General features: G+C 37.2%; 1 protein-coding gene across 6 annotated transcripts in view; it reads left to right on the top strand.

Moving 5' to 3' along the window:
* ATP8A1 (ATPase phospholipid transporting 8A1) overlaps positions 1-22,817 on the top strand; it is a 240,458-nt gene that overhangs the window by 193,672 nt on the left and 23,969 nt on the right. For all 6 annotated transcript variants that reach the window (XM_077136764.1, XM_077136763.1, XM_077136767.1 and 3 more), the window contains 4 exons: positions 3,207-3,285; positions 8,716-8,777; positions 11,059-11,115; positions 12,881-12,988. In XM_077136764.1, coding sequence (XP_076992879.1) covers positions 3,207-3,285; positions 8,716-8,777; positions 11,059-11,115; positions 12,881-12,988 — 306 coding nt within the window. The remainder of the gene's footprint in view (positions 1-3,206; positions 3,286-8,715; positions 8,778-11,058; positions 11,116-12,880; positions 12,989-22,817) is intronic.

Below are 22,817 nucleotides of genomic sequence, written 5' to 3'. Positions count from 1 at the left end.
ATAACTCCAAGTTGCCAACCATGCCAAACGTCCTTTTTGCTTAAGGGTCTACTATGACCTGAGAAGGTTTTGTTTGTTTGTTTGGAGTTTTTTTGCTGTTGTTCTTATTTTCTAGATAAAATTAAAATGCAACCACAACTCATTGAAGTTTGCCAGGCAGTAATAAAGCTGACATGATTGTCATAGAGAAATGTTCATTTTTCATGGGGCTCAGTAACCCAGGACTGACAAAGTATATCTTTACTTTTGGAAAGGTGTAAGGGATGTTACAGCATTCTTTTATTAATTTTCTGTTTTATGAAATAACATTGGTTCCTACTGGATTTTTAGGTTGTAGCAGGCATTAAAATTATAGGTGCTGGAAAGTAACTTAGTTATGTTACTCAGTATTTCTAAGCCCTGAGGTTAAAAATACAATTTAAAATATCCAGCATTTTATCAGCAAATAGATCTGAGTTTATATTCTACATAACTTCCTGTGGGCTATCTCTTGATAATAATGTTACATCCCTTATATTTATTCATCCCAGAAACAAAAATACCTCATTTTCTGAGTAGTTCACTTTCCTGCAAGAATATATTCTAAACTGTCTCTACTGGTGTTTGTTAAGAATTCAGTTATCTGTTTAGCGTGAGTGAAGTAAAATATAAAAAATTTTAAAGCAGTCAATGTAGATACCATTTTCAAACTTTAAAATCTGTCTGTGTTTTTGTCAGTATTATAAAAGCAACAAATAAATATATCTTCACAAAATTGTTTCCCATTTAATATAGTGCCTGTTTACTATCATGCTATTAATACTTAGATTAGCATGCTACTAATACTAATACTTAATACATTAGATGTTGATAATACTTAGATGTAGCCTAAATTCCACGTCTTGACTTCAGGTCAGTTAATGTAGGATATTTTTATATTTATTAATTCATTAAGCTTTTCAATGGCATTTATTCTCAGTATGCCAAGGATATAAAGGAAAGCAGGTGTTTTGGTGCCTCTGACCTTATGCTGTAAATGATAATGCTACGTCTATAGCCCAAAGGTTATTCTTCTAAAACAGGGTCTTACAAAATGTGCTGTGCACGCGTGCCCGGTGTGCAGGCACACAACATGATGACTTTATTTTAAGTAACTAAATGTGGTCAATTAATAAAACAAACTGAAGAGTTCTTAGACTTATTGCATTAGTTCTGAAAAGTATTTTTTTAGTCATCTCTTTTAGTCTTTGTAATGTGACATGCCTATGCTCTTCTTTTTAGAGTTTTTATTTTTTAATTTATTTATGATGACCAGTTTGTATTAAATTCCGCCACTTGGCTGTAATGTTTTTCATTGCCTCTAGTGGGGGTTTTCAATAGACGGAAAACCACAATTGGGTCAGATACAATGAATTATAAGTGCTTGTTTCACTGAAAAAGCAACTTGGGAGCTAGGAATGTTCCAGGCCTACTGTTATATTAACATTAATTCTCACCAGCCGAGACAGTTGCATCAACCTCAGCCTCAGGTCCCAATCTACTATAGCTCAGTCTCCAGGAGGCTGTGTTGGGGGTTAGCTTCCCAGCCACAAACTTGACTGTTTGTCACTCTTGCTTAAAAACATAAATTACCCTCACAGGATTACCTAAAACTGTTTCTGGAAAGCCACACCCTTTCATGCCTGGTTTTGCAGCCAGGAAAAGGGCATAAGTAGGTATTATAGAGTTTTAAAATGAGAGCATCGTTCCTTGTATCCTTTGCTACTCTTTTGTTATTTCAAAAGTATGCAATTATCTGTTAAACCCATGCATTTAGAAAATCATCAGATCAACCAAAATAGGTTATATAATTTCCCTATCCATTTGACTACCCTATTTATATGTACAAGTTGCTAACCATGTTTTAGAGGGTTTGTGGATTGTTCTAATAATTCCTATGAAAATTCTTTGATTAAATCCCATAAAAGTGTTTTAAAATTCAAGGACAAGTGGCTACAAAATGCATAGTTGTATACACAGCAGTTGCTGTGGGTCCCAAGTATAGAAGCATTGTTGCCCAGAATAATGATGCTTACGTTTGTTATGGTAAAAAGGGTCAGGGGTTCTGAGGTCGTGACAGGGGTTAAAGGATTAGCATGTGACAATAAGTATCGCTCAGGAAAATGGAAAAGTAGAACTAATTTTTCTTGCACCCACCTGTGCTTTCTGTCAAATAAAAACTTGTGGTAATGACATAGTGAGGAGAAGAGACAAAGGTTAATGAGTAACACAAGTTCAAATGTGTAATGTATTGGAGCGTAAATTGGATCATACAATCCAGTGTGGCTGTGTGAACTAACAAAGGCGATTGAAATCACAGTGGAAAATTTTTGGAGGCAGGCAACTTAATTTCTGTTGTTTGAACAGCTTAAAACTATTAATACATGCCAATTTTATTTAGCATAAGTTTTGTTCGCAAGAAGCACTTTTAAATGACAAAACTACAACTGTTCAGAGGGTCATAAAAATTCTAAACAGTTTTTTTCTGTATCTTAATCTTTAACATCCAGATTTACAAAGAAAAGGAGCAGTGATACTTGCTCTCTTGTTCTTAAAATACAACCGATATGAGAAAGTAATAACTATTACATGATGTTAGAATTATATGGAACTCGGTATTGACAGGTGTTAAAAATTTGTCAGAGCCTTTTATAAATATTGTCAGTTGCAATGCTTTATTTTAAGGCTTACCCACTTTAAATGTTATACTTGATGTTTTAGTCCATAATATGTGCATACCTAGGGAGAGATAGTGCATTACATTCTGACCACCGAAAAGTTTACACTTTTTATCGCACAAGGGAAGGAGGAAGTAGAGGTTCTTCCAAAGTACAGTGTTTCCAAAAGCCCATTCTTCTGGAATAATGAGAATAGTCCCGCTTAAGGAGTTTAATGACCTGCATTTATATTAGTTTCTGTTTCAGGCAGAAATTTTAACTTTTAAGACTTGGTTTTTTGAAAGTAGGAAAATTTAAAGTGAAGCTGAAAAAACATTTTGAGAAGCATAAAAATAAATAAATGACCCATGAAGGTCTAAGAGGCAGAAAGTGTCTGTCAGTTCTATTAATTCACAGTGTGGCCCGACAGAAACACATTTTGTGAATCTAGCTCACAGATAAAAAGAAAGGTCAGAGTTCACAGAGCTAGTTTATCGCAAATGGTTCTCATGGATTTTTGTTTTCCCTCAGGTTTTCTGGGTTCATTGTTTAAATGGCCTCTTCCACTCAGTTATTCTGTTTTGGTTTCCACTAAAAGCCCTTCAGTATGGTAAGTAGAAAGGATATGAATGCTAAGAGATGACTTTTCTACTTTTTTAAGAAAAAGATCTCATTGCCAATATGTGTTAAGAATTACAGCAGTGTTTTATCTTACGGTATTTTCCTTAACTAAAATGCATGCATCCAAAAGTTGTACACAAGATTTGTATTCCTTTGAGAGCAAAGTGATTTAATATATGCAAAGCCTTTCTTTGCTTCTCAAGTTTTCCAAACTTTAAGAGGGTTACATTTTAGGGTTCTTTTCCCCTCTGTTGACGTACACACTGAAGGCAATAAGTGCTAATATTTTATGTAGACTATTTATTATACCTATGAGGCTTGTCTTCAAACTCTTTATACTAAAGTTAATCAGACATGGTAGTACTTTCAAATATATTTGAACCGATGTTTTGAATAAGATTTTAATATATTTTTATGCTCATCTTGGAGGGTAAGCTTTTTCTCCGCTCATTTTGAGGAAGTGAATTCTGTCCATTTTGAGAGAGAGGATCATGGTGTATTTCCTATGCACATAAAAGTGATTAAGTAGCCACTTTCAAAAAGAGATCCCAGTGATGCTTAAACAGGTACTGCTGTTTCCCGGATCAGAGCTTGCCTTGAGATAGGGGTGAAGACAGCCGACCACTCAGTACCTCTGCTCCAACTACAATAATTAAAAACACGATATAGACTCCACCCAAGGATATGCCAACCCTTTATAAATGCCGGCCATGCCTCACTGTCTGAGTTAATGATTGCCAACAGAAGAGCGTGCAGTCTGCTCCTGCCCACCTACAGTCTGCTCTCCACAGGCAGCCAGAGTGATCCTTGTAAAACATACATCAGGCCAGGTGCTTCCCTCTACAAAGACTTCTGTCACATTCAGAACACAATGCACAGCCCTGACCTTGCTTGGCTAACTCCCCAACCTGAGCTTTCTTCCCTGTTTCCTCCTCGCAGTGCTCCTGTCCGCTGACCTCCGTGCTGCCCTCTCACTCCTCCTCAGTTATGCAGGTGGCTCCCTCCCTCCCTTCCCTGGGGCTCTGCTCAAGGAGGCATTTCTGTTTCCTGAATGCTGAAACAAATACCCTGCAATGGGTGGCTTATACAATGGGAATTTCTTAGCTCCTGGTGTTGAGGCTAGGAGAAGTCCCAAACCGAGGTGTCCTGAGGGGGAAGCTTTCTCCCGGAAGACTGTGGCGGTCAGGGCTGGCTGCTGGTGAGCCTTGGCTTTGGCTTTTCTGTCACCTGGCAGTGCACATGGCAGCCTCTCCTGGCCTGTCTCTTCTCTCCCAGGATCTTTCAGCTTTTGGCAACTCCCTCTGGCTTTCTCTGTTTCTCTGACCTTCCCTACAAGATCTTCAGGAACAGGACCCATCCTGTTCAGTAAGACCCATCCTGATTCAGCCAGTTCACACCTTAACTGAAGAAACCTCATCAGAGGGCCTGTTTGCAAGAGTTCAAACCCACAGAAACAGGTTAAGAACAAGTTTTTCTGGGGTACATGGCTCCAGGCCACCACAGAGGCCTTCCCAGATATCCCCATCTGAAAGTGCGAACAGTACTTTCCCTCTGCCACTAGTACTCTAGCCCCTTGCCATCATTCATTTTTCTTTATAATACTTACCTAACAAGGTATAATATGTTTTTATTATTATTATTATTATTGCTATCTTTTTTCCTCTATTAGAATGGAAACTCCAGATGAGTAAGAAGTTGTCAGTTTAGTTCACTGTTTTATTCACACTGCTTAGAATAATGCCTAGCTCACTATAGGCACTCAATAAATGGTCAGTGAACTAATGACAGCATATGGTGTGAGTGAGGTAAGTGAGTATTAAAGAGAAGGCAGTGGCCTCATGTCCTGGATTGGTACTTTAAACTCAGCTCTTTATTAATTGTTCTACCAGTGCAAGAATAAATAAATACTGCTCAATATCTAAGCCATGGAAATGAGTGTGATAAGCAAATCTCATTAAGGTATAGAATATTGATCTAGGAGTCTAACAGAATAGCAGTGGGATGTATTATTTTGGAGATATAATTCACAGACCATAAAACTTCCCCTTTTAAAGTGTACATACAATTCAGTGGGCTTTAGTATATTGGCAAAATTGCACAACCATCACCATCATGTAATTTTAAAACATTTTCATCACCCCCCCAATAAAACCCTATACTCATTGGCAGTCACTCGTCCCTCCCTCTTCCCAGCCCCTGGCAATCACTAATCTACTTTCTGCCCTATAGATTTGCCTGTTCTGGGTATTTCATATAAATAGAATCAAACAATATGTTGCCTTTTATGTGTGGCTTCTTTCACTTAGCACAGTGTTTTCAAGGTTCATCCATTTTGCAATATGAATCAGCACTTCATTCCTTTTTATGCCTGAATAATAGTTCATTGTATGGGTATATCACATTCCAGTCATTCATCAGTTATTGGACATTTGGTTTCTATTTTTTGGAAGCGATAGGATTTAAAGTCTAGGGTACAATTCAAGATATGCTGATCTTTGATTAATTCTCCAGGTAAGGTTTATTTTCAAGAGTCAAAATCAAGATGGATATGAAAGACTAGGCATGTCTATCTATTAAACTGCTATTGCAACATTCTAAATTAGAAAAAAGAAATCTAATATCCAAAGTAGCTCAGACCAAATAGGATCCAGAACACCTTAGCAATGACAGGGTTTGAAAGGAATTCCCAAGTAATTTCAACTCCTGAAAAGCAGATCCTAGGTTTCCATTTGCGTTTGAGAAACTAGCTAAGCCATCCAGCTTCAGGAGAGGTAGTTCACAGGGGATACTGCCAGCGGACACCAACTGTAGAGGAGTTCAAAGAATTCTTGCTTTCTTTTTAAAAGAAATGGATTCTTAAGATAAATTTTGGTTTACTATTCTGATATTGAGGGTTTTGTAGTTGTTGTTTTGCTTCGTTTTTCATTCTTAAATAAGGTTTAATTTTTAGTTTTTGTGTAATGTATAGCTAAATATTCAGTTACTCACTTGCCTCACTGGTTCCAAAATCGCGATCCTCAGACCACTGAGAAATATCCAAGACCTTTTAAAATCTATGAGATCAAATTTTCGTAGTTTCAAAATTGTCGTTATATTACTAAAATATCGTTTGTCCTTTTCACTGATGATGCAACAGCAGTTGTGGGTAAAACTGCTAGTAGCTTAGCACAAACAGTGGTAACACTGTCCTAGTAGTCATTTTATCCTTCACCACCATGCACTCACATTTAAAGTAAAACCAACCTCACTTGAGAATGTCCTTGACAAAGCAGTAGAAACTAATAATTTTACAAACCTCAAGCATTGGTTCAAAGTTGTTAATATTCTGTGTGACAGAATGGGAAGTACGCAGAAAGCACTTCTGCATACTGAAGCATTTTGGTTGAATTGTGAGATGAATCAGCTGCTTTTTCACGGATCACCATTTTATTTTCACTTGAAAGAATGACAGGCAACCTTGATTGTTCAGACTTGGGCATTTGGCAGACATTTTTCCAGAAATGAATGAAGTAAGCCTGTCACTTCAAGGAAAACAACTAAGGGTGTTTGTTTCCAATGATAAAATTTGGGTTTTAAAGCAAAAATTAGAATTTTGGAAAACTTGCAGCCAATGCCATAAATTTCACAGCTTCATAATACTTAAGGATTTTTCTAAGATCATGATATTTTGATATTATATAATGACATGCGTCAACAGATGGACAATGTGCATAATTCAGTGAACTGATATTTTTCAAAAGGCAACAGTAGGTGTCACAGAATCAAGCATGGTTAAAAATGATCCATTTAAAGTACAAGCTAAACCAATGGATTTTAATGTAACAGAATATAAAATGTTCATTGATATAGTTTCAGATTCCATATTATAGCTAGCCTTAAAGAAGCTACAAGTTTCAAGTTTTTATGTAGAATCAAAGAATATCCACAATTATTGGAAAAAATTACTGCGATACTACTCTTTATAACTTCACATGACTGGATTTTCCTCATATATTTCAATCAAAACAACATATGAGAATCCACCTGCCTTCTATTAAGCCCCAGTCATTAAAGAAAATATTGCAGTATAAAACATACTGATTTTCTCACTAATTTTATTGTTTTAGAAAATAGTTATTTTTCATAAAATTTCTTGTTTATATTACCTTTGGTGGTTTATCACTTATTTTTAGATGAATCAATGTATATTTTTAATTTTTTTGTTTTAAAGTCTAATTTGATTAATATTGATATATATAAACCTACATTAGCAAAAGCTTTGGGGGATACTCAATAACTTTGAAGAGTGTAAAGGAGTCCAGAGACCAAAAATTATGTGAACCATCCAAATCATTTTCTAGGCAGTTCAGCTGGACTCAAGTATGACCATGTTGATAGCTTGAATGCATTGTTCAAGGGACCTTACCAGTATGCCCCATAGCAGAATCATGCAAGGCAAGAAGTAATCATAAGGTGATTTCAGATATTTTGTGAATTTCTGACTTTGTAAATTCAGTTCTCTGGAAATTCACAGATTAATTGCAAGCATTCAGTTATAAGTTGCACACAGTGTACCCAGAAGATGTGTAGGTATTGTATCTTTAATCGTGGAACACCCCCAACAGAAAAAGGTTTCCAGTCTGCAGCATGGACCAGCCCTTAAGCAGCCCTTCCTGGCTACTTTCAATCAAATACTTTAGAGAGGGTAGGGTATCACTTTTATAGAACATCTGACTATGTTTCTCTTCATAGCAGTACCACTTGCCTTGCCTCATCTCATCCTTTATTCTAACACACTTTGACCTTACATATTAGGCTTCGAATAAATATCTCTGAATATACAATTAAATAAAATATTGTGATTAACATACCTTGGGTTTTTTAATTTTCATCAGTGTCAAGGATTTAGTTATTCAGTTATTTTTATTTTTATTTGATTTTTTTTTATCAGTAATAGTAATTTTTGGTTTGTAAGCTGCCACTCCCATTATCTAAAGCCATGTTTTTTGTCATCATTGGAATAACAAAATACTTTAAAATAGATACCTGAATTCAGCCAGACCCTCAAAGAGCTGTTTACCTAGAATCATATTGTTGCTTCCCAGCTCACTGTAAATTGTTTTTATGAATCCCTTCTGGTCCAATTCCAACAACTTTATTAAGAGATAGTAAGAAAGCTCCCTAAGACCCTTATCTAAACTGTTAACAAAGTTCTTTATTAGGGCTTAGAGTGCCCTTTGCTTGAGCAATTAGTTTTGTTTTTGTTTTTTATCTTGTGTACTCTTGAAAATTGGTTAATTTTGGTTAACATGCCAGAGTTTCTTTCATTATGTTGGCTATGAAACACTGTTTTTAATTTGTGGCTCATCTTTATCTTTGAAAAGATTCTGAAAGAACCAATTTCTTTTCTTTCCTAACAACCTCCCTTCTTATCGTACAGGTACTGCATTTGGAAATGGGAAAACTTCTGATTACCTATTGCTGGGAAACTTTGTTTACACTGTAAGTGCAGGACATTTGTCTGGTTTGCATGAAAATGAATCTTTTCACGTGCGCTCTTTCTTTTTTCAAATTTGAATGTGTGCATTTCTAGATTTAAGGGTTATTTTACACCCTAGTTGTCTTGACTTTTAGGAGATCATTTTATATAAGGTGTTAAAATATCATTTAGATTCACAGACTCAGTAGGACTTCACTTGCTATTGTTTTCAATATTCTCTCTTTACTCTTACTGCCTGTTTTCACTTTCTTTCTTTTTCTTGTCCCTTTTCCTCAGTTTCATTTTACCCCCATACTTAATATTCTTGCTTTTGTGAAGTTATAGCAAATATTATAGAACTATTCTTGGGCCTGATAACTAAAATAGCGAAATTTGGAAACAATTTTGGAGAAAGTTTGGAGACATTGAACCCTTAATGACTGTCTGTATGAGAGTCACTAAGGGGAGCACTCGTGGCAGATACACAGACAGATGGGAGCTCATTCTGCTATCAATGAATGGAAATGCTTTTAAACCATTTTTCCCTTAAAAGTCAAGAGCACTACTACTTGAATATGAATGCCTGAGATCACACAATTCGTGTCTGGTGAAAGTTTACTCCACCTTTCCACCCTGAATTTTCCATCCAGTGCTCTTTTCTCTGTACTCCTGTGCCCTACTCTGTGTTAAAGCTTCTTCTCTATGGGAGGGCAACATCCTGTTCTAAATGCTGAATAGCTATCAGTATGGCTGACTCAGTTGGCAGAAAGACTATAATACAGTGTTCAAGTATCGTGTATAAATATAACTGAATGATAGGGAGTTAATTTTGGTAGACAACAGAGGGATTAAAGGTTTTTGCATCTCTAGGGGTGTCATTTCCGTTGACATCAATCATTAAAGTAGTAAGAAAAGCAGAAATATGTTTAGGGGTCTAGCAGTTTGTTCTTTTACAACATGAGGGCAAAAACATAAATACAAAAATATTTGATGGAGTAGGTTAGAAATTAATCAGAGTATTTATCATGGATGTCTCCTGAGGATACTTTAAAATACACAGGTCCCAGGAGGGTATTTTTCTTTAATTTTATTTTTGAGCCTTTTTTATAGCTTCAGTGAATTAATATTTATATTTTAATACCAGTTTTTTCATAGAAATTAACTTAAATTACCTTTAGATCTCTCGCTGAGAAAGCCCAACTGTCTCACTTCAACCTAACTTTACAACCCCACTGAGAAATTCTAAGCAAATGCTATGAAACAAACCCCTAAGTGCCTGAAAGTATGAGTAGACACTTCAAACATTTATTAATCACCAGTGCTAAGCAAACCTCACACTCCCAGCAACACCAGCTATTGAAAAGTACCCAAAGTTCACTTGATAGTTACTAACAATACTTTGTTTTATTATTACACTAATAATAATGTTATTATTATTACTATATGCCTATTATAATTACAATAATAATTGTATTTTTTTCCAGTGCCAGGCACTGTTCTAAGTGTTTTACATTTAGTGTTTTATACTCAAAGGAACTCTGTAAGGTAGATATACTTTATTAGTCCCAGTTTGCAAATGACAGAGCTGAGGCACAGAGAGATTAAGTAACTTGCCTTGTTAGTTAACCCAAACAACTAATAAGTGATGGAGTCTCACACACAGATAGTCTGCCTCCAGCACATGTGCATTTAATCATCATTCTATACTGTAGAAAACAGAGCAGTTAATTAAACCCTTGTTCCCTTATCTCAGAATTAGTGGCATAATTACCACCAAGGGGTGTACATGTATATCATGGAGGGAGTAACAGGTTATTATATTCCACTTTGCACTCATTTATGTAAGTAAAGTTAGAGTGTTTAGGTTTCTAAATATCCATTTATTTTACTTTTATAATCCATCTGTAAAATCCAGAAAGCTGAATTTTTTACATATTAAAGATGGCATAAAATAAAGTCAAAGCAATTCGAAAACCTTTGTTAGCATAGATGTGTACTCTCCATTGCTGTTTGTGAATTGTACAAAAAATTCAGGGACCCATACTCAGGAGCCTCATGGATGGAGGGACCCTACAGCTGCAAAGGCCAGGAAAGGCGGGGAAACGCGGTAGGTGTGCGAGGCCACCAGGGGTCAGTTCTGAGTGATGAGGACAGTAATTGTCGGTTCTTTGCTTGTTGGAGACACAAAGGAAGCTATGACTAGTCTACCAGTCCCGTGGTCTGATTCAAAGATATCAAGTCTCACTTTCAGTCATTCGATGAACTGTCATGTTTATATGAAATAACATTTCCCTTCTGTTCTAGTTTGTGGTGATAACTGTGTGTTTGAAAGCCGGTTTAGAGACTTCATACTGGACATGGGTAAGAGTCTCTCTACTCCAAGCAAGAAATGTCACATTTACGTAGGCATGATCTCCATTTTTTTTGCTTGTTTTTCATGCTAACTTCATGTGTCCCTTTATCCTAGTTCTACAGGTTCTTAATTGTGAGAGTCAGGTTGGGGACAAAAAGTGGAGAGAAGGGAAACTGGGCATTCTAGTTTAGAAACACTGATTTGAACAAATGCGAACAATTTTATTTATCACAAGATGTCGTAGAGTCTTTAATATATTATTGCATAATGTGAATATCCCAAAGGCAGAAGGTGTTCAAACTTACTTGACAAGGAGTCCTTTTTTAATAGAACATGCCATAAGACTGGCGTTCTGCAGAAAACCCATTAGAAAATTATTCTGAAGACCAATAATATTAGTGAAAGATTTGTCTTCAGACTTTTATAAATATTCAATCTGGATAAAATAACTTACATTTTATAAGTGTTAGTTTTTTAAAGTATTTTCAGCACATCCATGTAGAGAGACCCAGTAAGCAAAAAGAAATTAAAATATGATGCTCAAGGGAAAGATTGGGACAAGAAATTTAGATATGACAGTCTTCAGCATATTCTAACAGGTCTATTAACATCTCTCCGTGCATCTTGCAGGGCAAAACTAAAGGAGGCTTGGAGATGGTAGGGAATACGGAAAGATAAGAAGAGGAGAGAACTACTAAAGGAGAGAGAGAAGGAATAGTCTTAAAAGTAGTTAGAGGCCCCAGAGAGGAATGCATCTTAGTAGTCTACATAAGGGGAGTGTTTTACAAAATGCAAGGTCAGGAAGATGTCAAGAGTTAAAGAGAAGTCTTGAAAAAAAAAAAAAAAAGCATTGTTTAAAGGAAATATTTAACCCATTGATGAGATATTCATGTCTTTATCCCCAGAAAAAGTTTCATTTAATTTTAGGATCATTTTCTTACCTCAAAAGCTAATTTTCTAAATAGTATTTTATAAATTTCCAGGCACTCAGTCCCTTTAAAACTGCCTTTTTAAACTCTGTGTCAATGCTCTTTTCACTCCAAGAAAATCTCCTCCAGCCCTCCATTTTCCTCCTATGAAAGCATCACTCTTTTTCAGGAGAAAAGGGCTGTAGGTTCTTGAAGAAGAGCCACAGCCATTTGGAAAGAGAGCTTAAGACTGATAGTGTTAGTGTTGGGAGGAGTCAGTGACAAGTGAGGTGGGGCAGGGTGACTCTCCTTGAAGGCCCCTAAATTAATACAAACATAAGACAATGAGCTAGCTGCAGAAGTAGCAAATGCCGATGTTGTGGAGGTAAAAACAGTGCTCGTTGTGAGGGAGTGGGTATGAAATAGAGAGGGAAAATAAAGGTAGTTCCCGATTCAAGAACCTGGGACAGTCTTTAAAGGCAGAGAAAATGAAATGGAGCCCTCTGCCTCATTGACTCAAAAACAGACACAAACATGCACCACACAGAGACGTGCACACGAGTTCCCACTTGGCAGTGGTCTCTTAATCCAGTGTGGACTTATGTGAAATGACATTTTTTCCTTTGTCATTTACTACACAAAATGAAGTTTTTCAATTAGTCCTAAATTCCAGTACCCCAAACATCACAATTGTGGAAGAGATTAGCACTTTAATAGAAGACTAAGGTAAGGAACATTTAAGTAGTCCTGTAGAACATATTTTTAGGTATATGAGAAATTAACAAAGGACTCCATAAAAGCGTGAGTTGTGTTTGTTTCCATAGTCTACCTAATATTTCTTTTACTTGGATTTCCTTCTTCACAGTTCAGCCACATAGCAATATGGGGCAGCATCGCACTCTGGGTGGTGTTCTTTGGAATCTACTCATCTCTGTGGCCTGCTATTCCGATGGCCCCTGATATGTCAGGAGAGGTAATGTGTGCTAATAATTCATGATCCGACAGAACCTTAAAAATCAGCATCATCAGTGGACCTTAGTCATTTGGGTTTGACTTTCCGTTTTGTTGATTTATATCGAGGTATTATTTGACCATTTAGAAGCTATTCTTAAATTCCACAGTTGTGGGTGGTAAATCTTTAGAGAATATTTTAAACTTGTACATTTTACTTAAACCTGACTTATCCTTTCATAAACATAGCTGGAACAATAAAATATGGTTGTAAGGAACTTGAATCATGTTAAGAATATCTATAATAGAATATGCCATTTTAAAATTAGACCATAAATCCACAAATACATTTTGGATAGCAGATTTGGGGAAACGGTAAGTTTGTATCTTTGGTACAGTCAGTCATTTCCTCTGTTATCTCATGTTCTAAAGAAAAGTCTGCTGTCACTAGATTACAAGCACCTCTAGAGTTGTCTTGCTGACATCAGTTTGGTTTTCAGTTTGAAAGACTTAGGGCATCTGCCATTTCAGCCTTATCAAAGTCCATTTTCAATTTCGTCTTTCAGTCTTTTGTTACACTGGTAGGTATTGAGTTATTAGGTGTTCATGGGGGAGTGTCAGAAGATCTCCTTTCCTTCAGAAGAGGTTCTGGCAGTAGGAGGGTTTATGATTTCAATTGCAGGAAATTTGACATAAAATATATAAAAGAAAATGTGGAAAACATTTCAGGATTTCCTGTGACCTCACAGTAACTTGCAAATCAAGGTAATGTGAGCTCCGTTACAGTACATTGTTTTACCGCAGTCACAGGAAACCCTTCCCGTGGTTTCTGTGTATTGGTTGCCCCTAAGTACAGCCTGAGTACCTTTCACTTTTGACAGTCTGGTTTACAGATCATTTTCCTGAAATTTTATCTGACAGCATCCTGCTTTTTATAAATTAGCAGAATGCAGGCACATTAAAAAAATGTGTGGTTAAATTTATTAGAGAGAGGCATTATATACTATTACAGTGAATTGAAACATCTCTAGGAGCATGAACTTCCTTCCACCAAAAGTGAAGCCTTCTTTTGAAATGAGCCCTGTGAACCCTAGAAAATTTACAGCATGTATTTTGAAATTTACAGCCGAAAGAAAGCTGTGAATGTATCTCCTCCTTGCCTTGGTTTTTGAGTCCTTTTTCTGAAGAAAGAAAATCAGAGTAGCTATCTGATGATGCCACTTGGAAAATCTGAGTCTATTCTTCGTTATTTGATGTGCTCTTTCTGACTGGGTCTTTTTCCCCCACAGAGGTCGATTCTGACTTAATATCTTTTTCGCTAGACCTAATGGTCTTTGCACTATTTTATCTCACTCCCAAAATTTATTTTATCTTGAAAAGGAGTAACATATAAGATTTCAAGATCCAGATAGTTTAAGCAACTAAGGCCAACAGCTTTGATGACAGGAGTTGAGTTTTGACCACCTACTTTTAGCACAAGTGTGATCTTTGACTGGCTTGTTGCCAACCAAATATAATTCTCCCCTTGCCTATAGAATTCCAGTATTACTCAAACACAAAACTTAATATCATCTCTTGAGACTTGCGGTAATGCTGTGTTTAATTCAAAGTGAAATGAATGTCAGTACTCCATCACATTTCTGTTCACTTCGTATGTAGTGGGAAGTGTTAATAGGAGGTTCTTTTTCTTATTGTTTTGTTACTACTGGTATTTTGAATATAACGTTTAAATAGCTGGAACTCCATTGAAATTTTGAAGAAATGTGGATTAATTCAACTCTGGATTTTACTAGCTTGTCCAAAATGTAAATCAGTTTAATATATTCAAAAAGAAAAGAATAATATTTTAAGTGTATGTGGTATTTTAGTGCTTGCAACACAGTTTAATGTATATATATTGGGAGGAGGGAGTGAGGGGAGGGGGATGCAGCCTCAGGACAACTCCAGAGCAGGAAAATAACAAGAATGCCATGCAAATTCCAAGAACCAGTTGTCTAAGTGTACTGTTTTCTGGGCACTAGGAAAATAGGTCCCCAAAACTGTTGTAGCTATACTTAAGTTTTAAACATTTTTATTATAGGTACAGAGTCACTAATTCTGTTACATTCAGTTAATTTTAGAAAAAATTTCTACCCTTAAGGTCCCATTTTTTCTAACCTTCTTTAAAATCGGTATTCCAATTAAGAGTATAGCCAATTGTGTGCATGTATGTGTGTATGTGTGCGTATGAGAAATCCTTTTGTGTCAATACTTCTATCTTGTATGTAGAGATGTAAAATTGACCTACCATCTTGAATTAAATTCATTTATTCATCTTTACTTTTCATAGCAATCTAGTGTTATTTGGAGGAAAATCCTGGTGTAAACAGTGTGTAGACTCTATATAAGTAACATCAAGAGAAGTATAAATATTAACATTTGCTGATTTGATATATTTTATGTTCCCCACAGAATGAAGCAGTCCAGGGCAGCCCCCAGAATCTGAGGTTACTGTAGGATTTCTGGGGTGTGGGTAACATTTCTGTCACCGCCACTAATAGGGTCACAAGTGTTTCCTCCAAAGACTGTACCCCAAGGATCCCAGTCCTTCCCTTGGTTTTGATTTGGCAGCAGTTCCTTACAAAAATAAGTAAATCTATACATATATATATACACATACGCACAAACACATTTCAGTTGCCTGAAAGTTTGCTGAGGGCTTCCCGGGTGTTGCAGCAGAGGTGGAGGAGCAGACTGAAAATAGCAGGCCTGTTCCACTCTTTGTGGGATCAGGTGGTGGCCAGAGGGTAGGAGACTATGGTTTTGAAGAGGCACTGACACAGTAGAGGAGTTCTTCAAAAAGGCAGCCAAGATCTAGGAAGAATAAAAGCACCAATAATAACTGATACATACTGGACACTTATCAAACCCCAGCTATGCTCCAAATACTTTCCATACATTCAACTGATTCAGTGACTCTTGACTGAGACCCTTCTATGTGAACTGTTCTAGGCGCTGGGGTTTCAGTAGTGAATAAGATAGAAGTCCCTGGACTCTTGTGGCTCATTTTTTCTAGTAGAAGGAGACAGAAAATTAATTAATTAATTAATTAGTGAAATAGCAGGTGGATATAAGTGCTGTAGAAAAGAATACAGCAGGAAAGGGGAACCCAGAGCCAGGTTTTCAGTTTTGTGCCCTGAAGAGAGTTCTGTCTTTTACTCATGGTCAGATGGAAAGTCATTGGAGGGGTTTGAGAGAGACTCATGACCTGGCTTATGTTTACACAGCAGGACTCCTACTGTTAGCTTGCTAAGCACTTAGGAAGCTATTGCAATAAACCGGATGAGAAATCATGGTAGCTAGGGCCAGGAGGGCAGCTGGTGAAAAGTGGTCAGATTCTGAATATATTTTGAAGGTAGAGTGAATACAGTGTGCTATCAGATTGAATGTGAGGAGTGAGAGAGAAAGAAGTACTCCTGTGCGTTTGTCTTGAGCATTGTGAGGTTGTGCTTGTTACCTTAGCTGACCCTCACAGCAAATTCGTTGTTACAACTTTTTTACAGATGAGGAATTGGAGGCACAGAGAAATTAAGAACCTCATCTGAAGTTCTGACTACCACACTATTGTTGTCAGAGATGAGATTTTGACTTAGATGTCTGGCTCCAGAGCCTGCTACCTTAAACGCTGCTCTGTACTGCTTCTCTGATGACAGTTATTGAGAAGAAGTCATGATATTTAATCTAGAAATTAGGCATCTAAAGGGACTATTACTCTTTGCAGGTCCTTCATGGATATGTGTAGAAGAGAAAATCTCTGCTTTCTCTATTGCTGACAGCATTACCTGCTCTACATTTCTTCTCTCTGCCCATTCCTCTCTACTGGCCTTGCACTGGTCTTGTTTTCCCTCAGTCCATCCTCTACATCAATGCCGAAGTAACCTTTCCAGAATGCTTAAATTCCTGATGGAGTTTCCACTACATCTTCATGTCTTCACTCATTCACTCAGACATAATGCCCAATAAATGATGGTTAAATAACTTTTAATTGTGCATTTGTTTTGAAAAAACAAATGAGAAACAGTGGGTAGAAGTGACAGAGAGTCAGATTTCACTCAAATAAGAAAGTCTTTCCAACATGTAGAGAGTTCCAACAGCAGAACACAATGCCCATCCCACTTAACCAACCCTTCCCCTGCCAGTCAGCAATGAGCCCTCAGCCGCTAGTGATACTTAGGCAGAGCTTTATCCATGGTAGGCCTCTGAGGTTGCCTTCCAACTCCTAAAATTGACATAACCTCTTGTGTGCCTCTCATGACTCTCTTTCCAGAGAAACATCATAAACATTTAAAGGGGACAGACTGTTTTGCTCTATTTAGCAGGATCTCAGGGTGCAAATTAGATACGAATTAGGCAGCTTACAAGTACAGGTCTCCTGCTTCTATATTCAGCTTGATGCAGAGTCACGCAAAGATCAGGACTTTATAGGCATTTCCAGTTTACATTCCTGATTCACCTTTGCACCCTCCATGCAAAGACAGAGCCAGTTCTCTCAACGCTTTGAAAGAAAATCTTTGCTCACCAAGATCAAGGGGAGAGAGCCAATGTTTACTGTGTACCCACTGTTCTCCAGGCACTCTACTTGATGCCAGGCACTCCTTGTTTTGTTTAAATCCATATCACAGACCTTTGTGATAAGCAAAGTAATATTAAATGACCCAGAGAATTCAACCCACATCTATCTTTTCAAATCCCGTTGCCTTTCTTCTAACATGATAAGGAACTAAGTATCTTCTCTTTGGGGCCTATTGAAGTTCTTGTTCTTGTTGGGAACTCTTTCATTTCTTTCCACAACCATCTTCCTTGCATTCTATTGATTTCTTTGATTTGTCTGCTATTGCTTAATTTCACTGATTTACCTGCTATTTCCCAGGATCAGTTCTCCTCAGTTAGCCAGATATTAAAGTGCTCCCACCTCTTTTAAAAAGTGACCAGATTTTTAATCCTGTCTTTCTAATACCCATCTAACTCTCTCAATCCCCAACCCCATTTGTAGAAATTCCATCTCATAGCCTAGCTTTTCATCTCTTTTTACCAGCAGTATGTGCATAAACAATACTCACCATATTAAAAAGAAAAAAAAACAATATTAAATTGAAAATCCCAGTTATACCACATCATCAGGAAATGTACAGTTGTTTCTCAGCTTTAATAAAGCCTCATTTACTGAAGTACTTAATGCTGTTGTAAGTACTTTACATGTGTTACCTCATTTAGTGTGAAGGAGGTCCTATTGTATATTTTTCATAGACACAGAGTGATTAAATAACTTTCTCAAGGTCACACAGCCAGTAAGTGTCTGAGTTGTGATTTGAAACCAGCCAGAATCTGCCCTTAACCACCATCCACACTGCTATCTGTTCCTTTTACGTTTCTGTTCTTGCCTTTTCTTTCCTCTCCACTGTGACTCTTTTCCCAGCCTCATCAACTATAAGGGTTTGAGGGCCTTATCATGGCATTGTCATGGATCAAAGTACTTACTTCCATCTGGTTGGTAAACTAAGCAATCCATTGTCTGCATATAATATTTCTGTCTTCAACTTTATTCAGCTACCTTTATCACTGATCATTTCACACCATCAGATGGTCCCCACCCCCCTTACTACAGCATATTCTGCATTCTTGAAGTTACCAGAAAGCTGTTCCCCAAATATCTCAGTTTAGTACATACTTCAGTAACTCCAGCCATGGCAAAGAGTGGGCCATTCTCAGTTTGTCAGTTGGTGGGCAGGGTGTTCCCATTTGGGAAGCATTCCTTCGTAAAGTTTTGTGCTTTGTTTCCATTGCTATGACTATGCATCTGCCCATAATATAGATTCACATGACAATGATTAGCAAGTATCTCCATTACCACAAATTACTGAAATATTTCCCTCATAAAAAGAAATGATGGGGTGGGCAACAGTGGCTCAGTGGCAGAGTTCTTGCCTGCCATGCTGGCAACCCGCATTCAATTCCCGGTGCCTGCCCATGTAAAAGAAGAAATGATGACAAAAAGCAAAAAAAAAAAAAAAGGATTATATATAAGTAGACAATTGGAAAATCCAACAAAAGATTATTTTGGAAAGGAAAAAAAATGAGAAAATAATGTGACAAGCTTAGCTGTGACTTTAAATATGTCACTGTCTTCCTGTGCTCTCACAAATATGGTTTGATTTAAGAGAAGAACTTTTTTTTTTGTCAGTCCTTACTTGTGTTTTTTCACACCAGTACAACAATTTATGGGGCAAGGTAGGCCCTGGGGAAAAGTGCTATGTTATATAAACATATGCTGGCCTGCTTTTCTGGCTTATGTAAATGATGTTACTGGGTATTTTTTGAATTTCCAGAAGAAAATGTTTTAACCAATGTGATTAGTAAACCAGATTAAAAAAGGAAAAAACAAGCTGCATCAAGGATCATTTCATATCAGGGTTAATGCCAGAAGCTTAGTATTGGCAAAACTTTTAAATTTATGGTGGCATTACAGACAGACCCTGTAAAGCCCTCCTGGGCACCATCTGTTTCTGCTCTCCCCGGCCTAAGGGATCTATAAAACTACTGAAGGAAATTGAAGTTAAGGAACGAGCATGTGTTTTACACAATTTCAGATCTCTTGATTGAGGTTTGCAGAGTCTCTCTGAAAAAAACAATAAAAATCTTTGTTGAACTCTTTGGTGTCACCCCTGTAGGAAAAGCATTAATAAACTACATTAGTGATGTGATTTTCTTAAATTGTGCTTTTGCTGGTTTCATCCAGCATAATAAATTACTTTTCATATGAAGAATTTCCTGGTTAAAACAGTCCTTCTTCATCTATCAGCTTTTAATGACTAGATAGCATATAATAATTTATTGGCCATAAGGTCAGCCAGTGTTGATGGGGTGGGATAGTGTTCGAATATGGTGGAGATTCATCCAAGACTGCTGTGTTTAGCCAAATAGCCTGGAGGGAACAATACCCTGAACTCTTGTCAGATATTCATCAATGAGCCAGCAATTGTGAGCCTATTGGTCAGTCCTCATGCCCCTGACAGTGAATGGGACAGGCAGAACTTCACATTGCCTAAGGCAGCTGCCTGCATTGGCACTTCTGAGCCCAGTTAGTAAAAAGAAGTAAGGAGAAGCCCATACAGAAACACTAAGAAGGAAAGGGAGGCATAGATATGACACATGTCATCATGAATCAGGACATGTGCACACACTTGAAAGTTAGAGCTCTCTTTAGAGTCATTATGAGAATTGGCACTGCTTTTTATAGGCTTAGCATCTCTTCCTATGATATTGAACAAATGTAGATTGAGCATCTAATGTATGGCAGGCTCTGCATTTGGCATTGGAGGATGCTGAGATTAGGGCCTTGCCCTTAAGGATCATTGTCAGCAGTGGGGCATCAATGTCATAGATGTGAGATGCTCAGTGCTATGGCAGTGAGCAAGGCATGCCAAGCTGAATGAAGCCTGCTCTTGATATGGATAGCTTTAGTTATTCTCCTTTAGAGTCATTCATTCTCACATTCATTCATTCCATAAAAATCTGTTGAGTTTTTAATCCATGCCAGGTCTTGTTCCCAGGACAAGGGTTTATTAGGCAGGATTCTTGTTGGCATTTGGGTCAAGGAGGACAGAGAATAGGAGGAAGAAACAGCCACTTAATTTCAGTTAACAAATGACTAAATGAGGAATAACTAAAGATAACTTCACAAACTGGTAAGTGAAAACAGTAGAGCAGGGTGATAGAATCAGGGACAGGACTCTAATGGGTGTTCCAGAAAGAGCTCTTTGAAGAAGGAACAATTAAGCTGAGCCCCAAATGATGCAGAGATACCTTCTGTGTGAAGAGCAGCCTTTCAGGCTGAAGGAACAGCAGGTACCAGTGCTCTAGGGCAGGAGCCCTACTGGTACAAGGAGCAGAAAGTCGAGGTGGGTTACTTTCAGGTAACGTAGAAAAAGCACAAGGAGACGGGCTCATTGTGATGGGCAGAGTGAAAGTCACCCCTTAGCCCCAGTATTCTAACTCAGAAGACCAATACAGTTCATATTTCTGTTACATGCCAGGGAGTCTATCAAAATGCTCATAAAAGGAGTCTTGGATGTCACTGACTGCTTCAATAAAGCATAATGGACACAATTCTTGTATTCCATAGTATAATAAGATAAAGAGTTCATCAGTGAGTCGTCAAAAGCTTCTTTGTTCTACATTATCACTTAGGCTCCTGAGTATGTATCACCCAAAGCAAGTTATTTTATGACATATTTTTCAGTATTTTTAAAAAGTGGTAGCTGGGGATTGAACAGTACAGAAATATCTTTCTCTCTCTTTAAAAGAAGTCAGGTCGGAGGTAGGCAGTCCAGGCGTGGTATGACAGCTGTACCAAGTTTCTTCTGTCTTGCTACATTGCCAACATTAGTGCTACATTGCTCACTCATGGTCCAAAATGGATGCATAAGATTGTCTTTTCTCTTTAAGTTTCTGTTTTAGTCTCCTGGGCTGCTGAAGCAAATACCATGAAATGCATCAACTTAAACAATGGGAATTTATTAGCTTACCATTTTGAGGCCAGGAAAATGTCCAAATCAAGGCAATGCTTCCTGAAGACCAGCTGCCAGTGATCCTTGGTTCCTCTTATCACGTGGCAAGCACATGGCAGTGCCCCCTGGTTTCTCCCTTCTCTTCCTGGCTTCGTTGATTTCTGCTTCTTGCTTCTATGGATTTCTCTTTCTGGATCCAAATTTCATTCTCTTACAGAGGATTCCAGTAAGAGGATTAATGCCCATTCTGATTGAGTTGGACCTAGTCTTAATTGAAGTAACCTCATCAAGGCCCTCCCTACAATGGATTCACACCACAGGAATGGATTAGATTTAAGAACACATGTTTTTGTGGTACAAACAACTTCTAGACCACAACAAGCTCCTTCTTGAACACTGCATTTCCATACTGGCCAAAAGTTAATGATGTGACCACACCTGAGTCTAAGGAGAGACCCAGAAGGATTTTGTAGCGAGGAAGGAGACAGTGTTTCCATTCAAGAATCAGAGTAACTGCATCTAAGGAATAAAGGAAGAGGGGATATATTGGGAAGCATCTAGATGCATGACAATGATTTTTCTTCTTTGATTCAAATTTTTGTTTGTTGAACTACACCTGCTCTCCCTTTCCTTTACTGACTTTTGTTTTTATTTTTTAAATCATTTCCAGAAACATTCACAGTAGAGGTATACATACTATTAATGCAGAGTACATTTACCATATAAGCCATATATCAGCTTTTGTGTCTTTTTATAGCTGGGTGCTTTGCGAAGTTTTGAGTTTTCAAAAATAATTTTGTACATTCTTAATATATAAAGCATTCTCTTTTTCAGACTGTATTACTAGTAATGAAACAATTGATGATTTATGAGATGCTTTTAAAAAATATATACAGAACCATCACAAAATTATGGAGATCTGTAAGAATGATATAATAACTAAAACCATTGAGCACTGAGTAATGTACCCTATCTTACACAACCTTATCGAGTAACATGATAACTTTTTACAATTGTAGTTGTCATAATAATAAGTATTTTGTTACTAATTCTGTTCTCATTTTTCTGTTACTCTTAAGGTTTTTAAATAACACAATAAAGGAAAGGAAAATAAAACAAAACAAATTCTGTTCTTAATTATTTTTACTATTCTGGGAACTACATTCCTAGAAAACAAATTTCCATAACCTCACATTTCCTAGTGCTCATGACTTCTCTTCACAAAGTCTGTTTCCTTTTGAGTGTTCATTTCTCAGTATATATTGATGTATAGTCAGATTTTTTCTTTTTGTGGAAAAATTAGTT

The sequence above is a fragment of the Tamandua tetradactyla genome, chromosome 19, assembly GCF_023851605.1.
Source record: "Tamandua tetradactyla isolate mTamTet1 chromosome 19, mTamTet1.pri, whole genome shotgun sequence".
Classification (NCBI taxonomy): domain Eukaryota; kingdom Metazoa; phylum Chordata; class Mammalia; order Pilosa; family Myrmecophagidae; genus Tamandua; species Tamandua tetradactyla.
The sequence above is the reverse complement of the archived record's forward strand: the minus strand, read 5'-3'. Positions and strand labels throughout refer to the sequence as shown.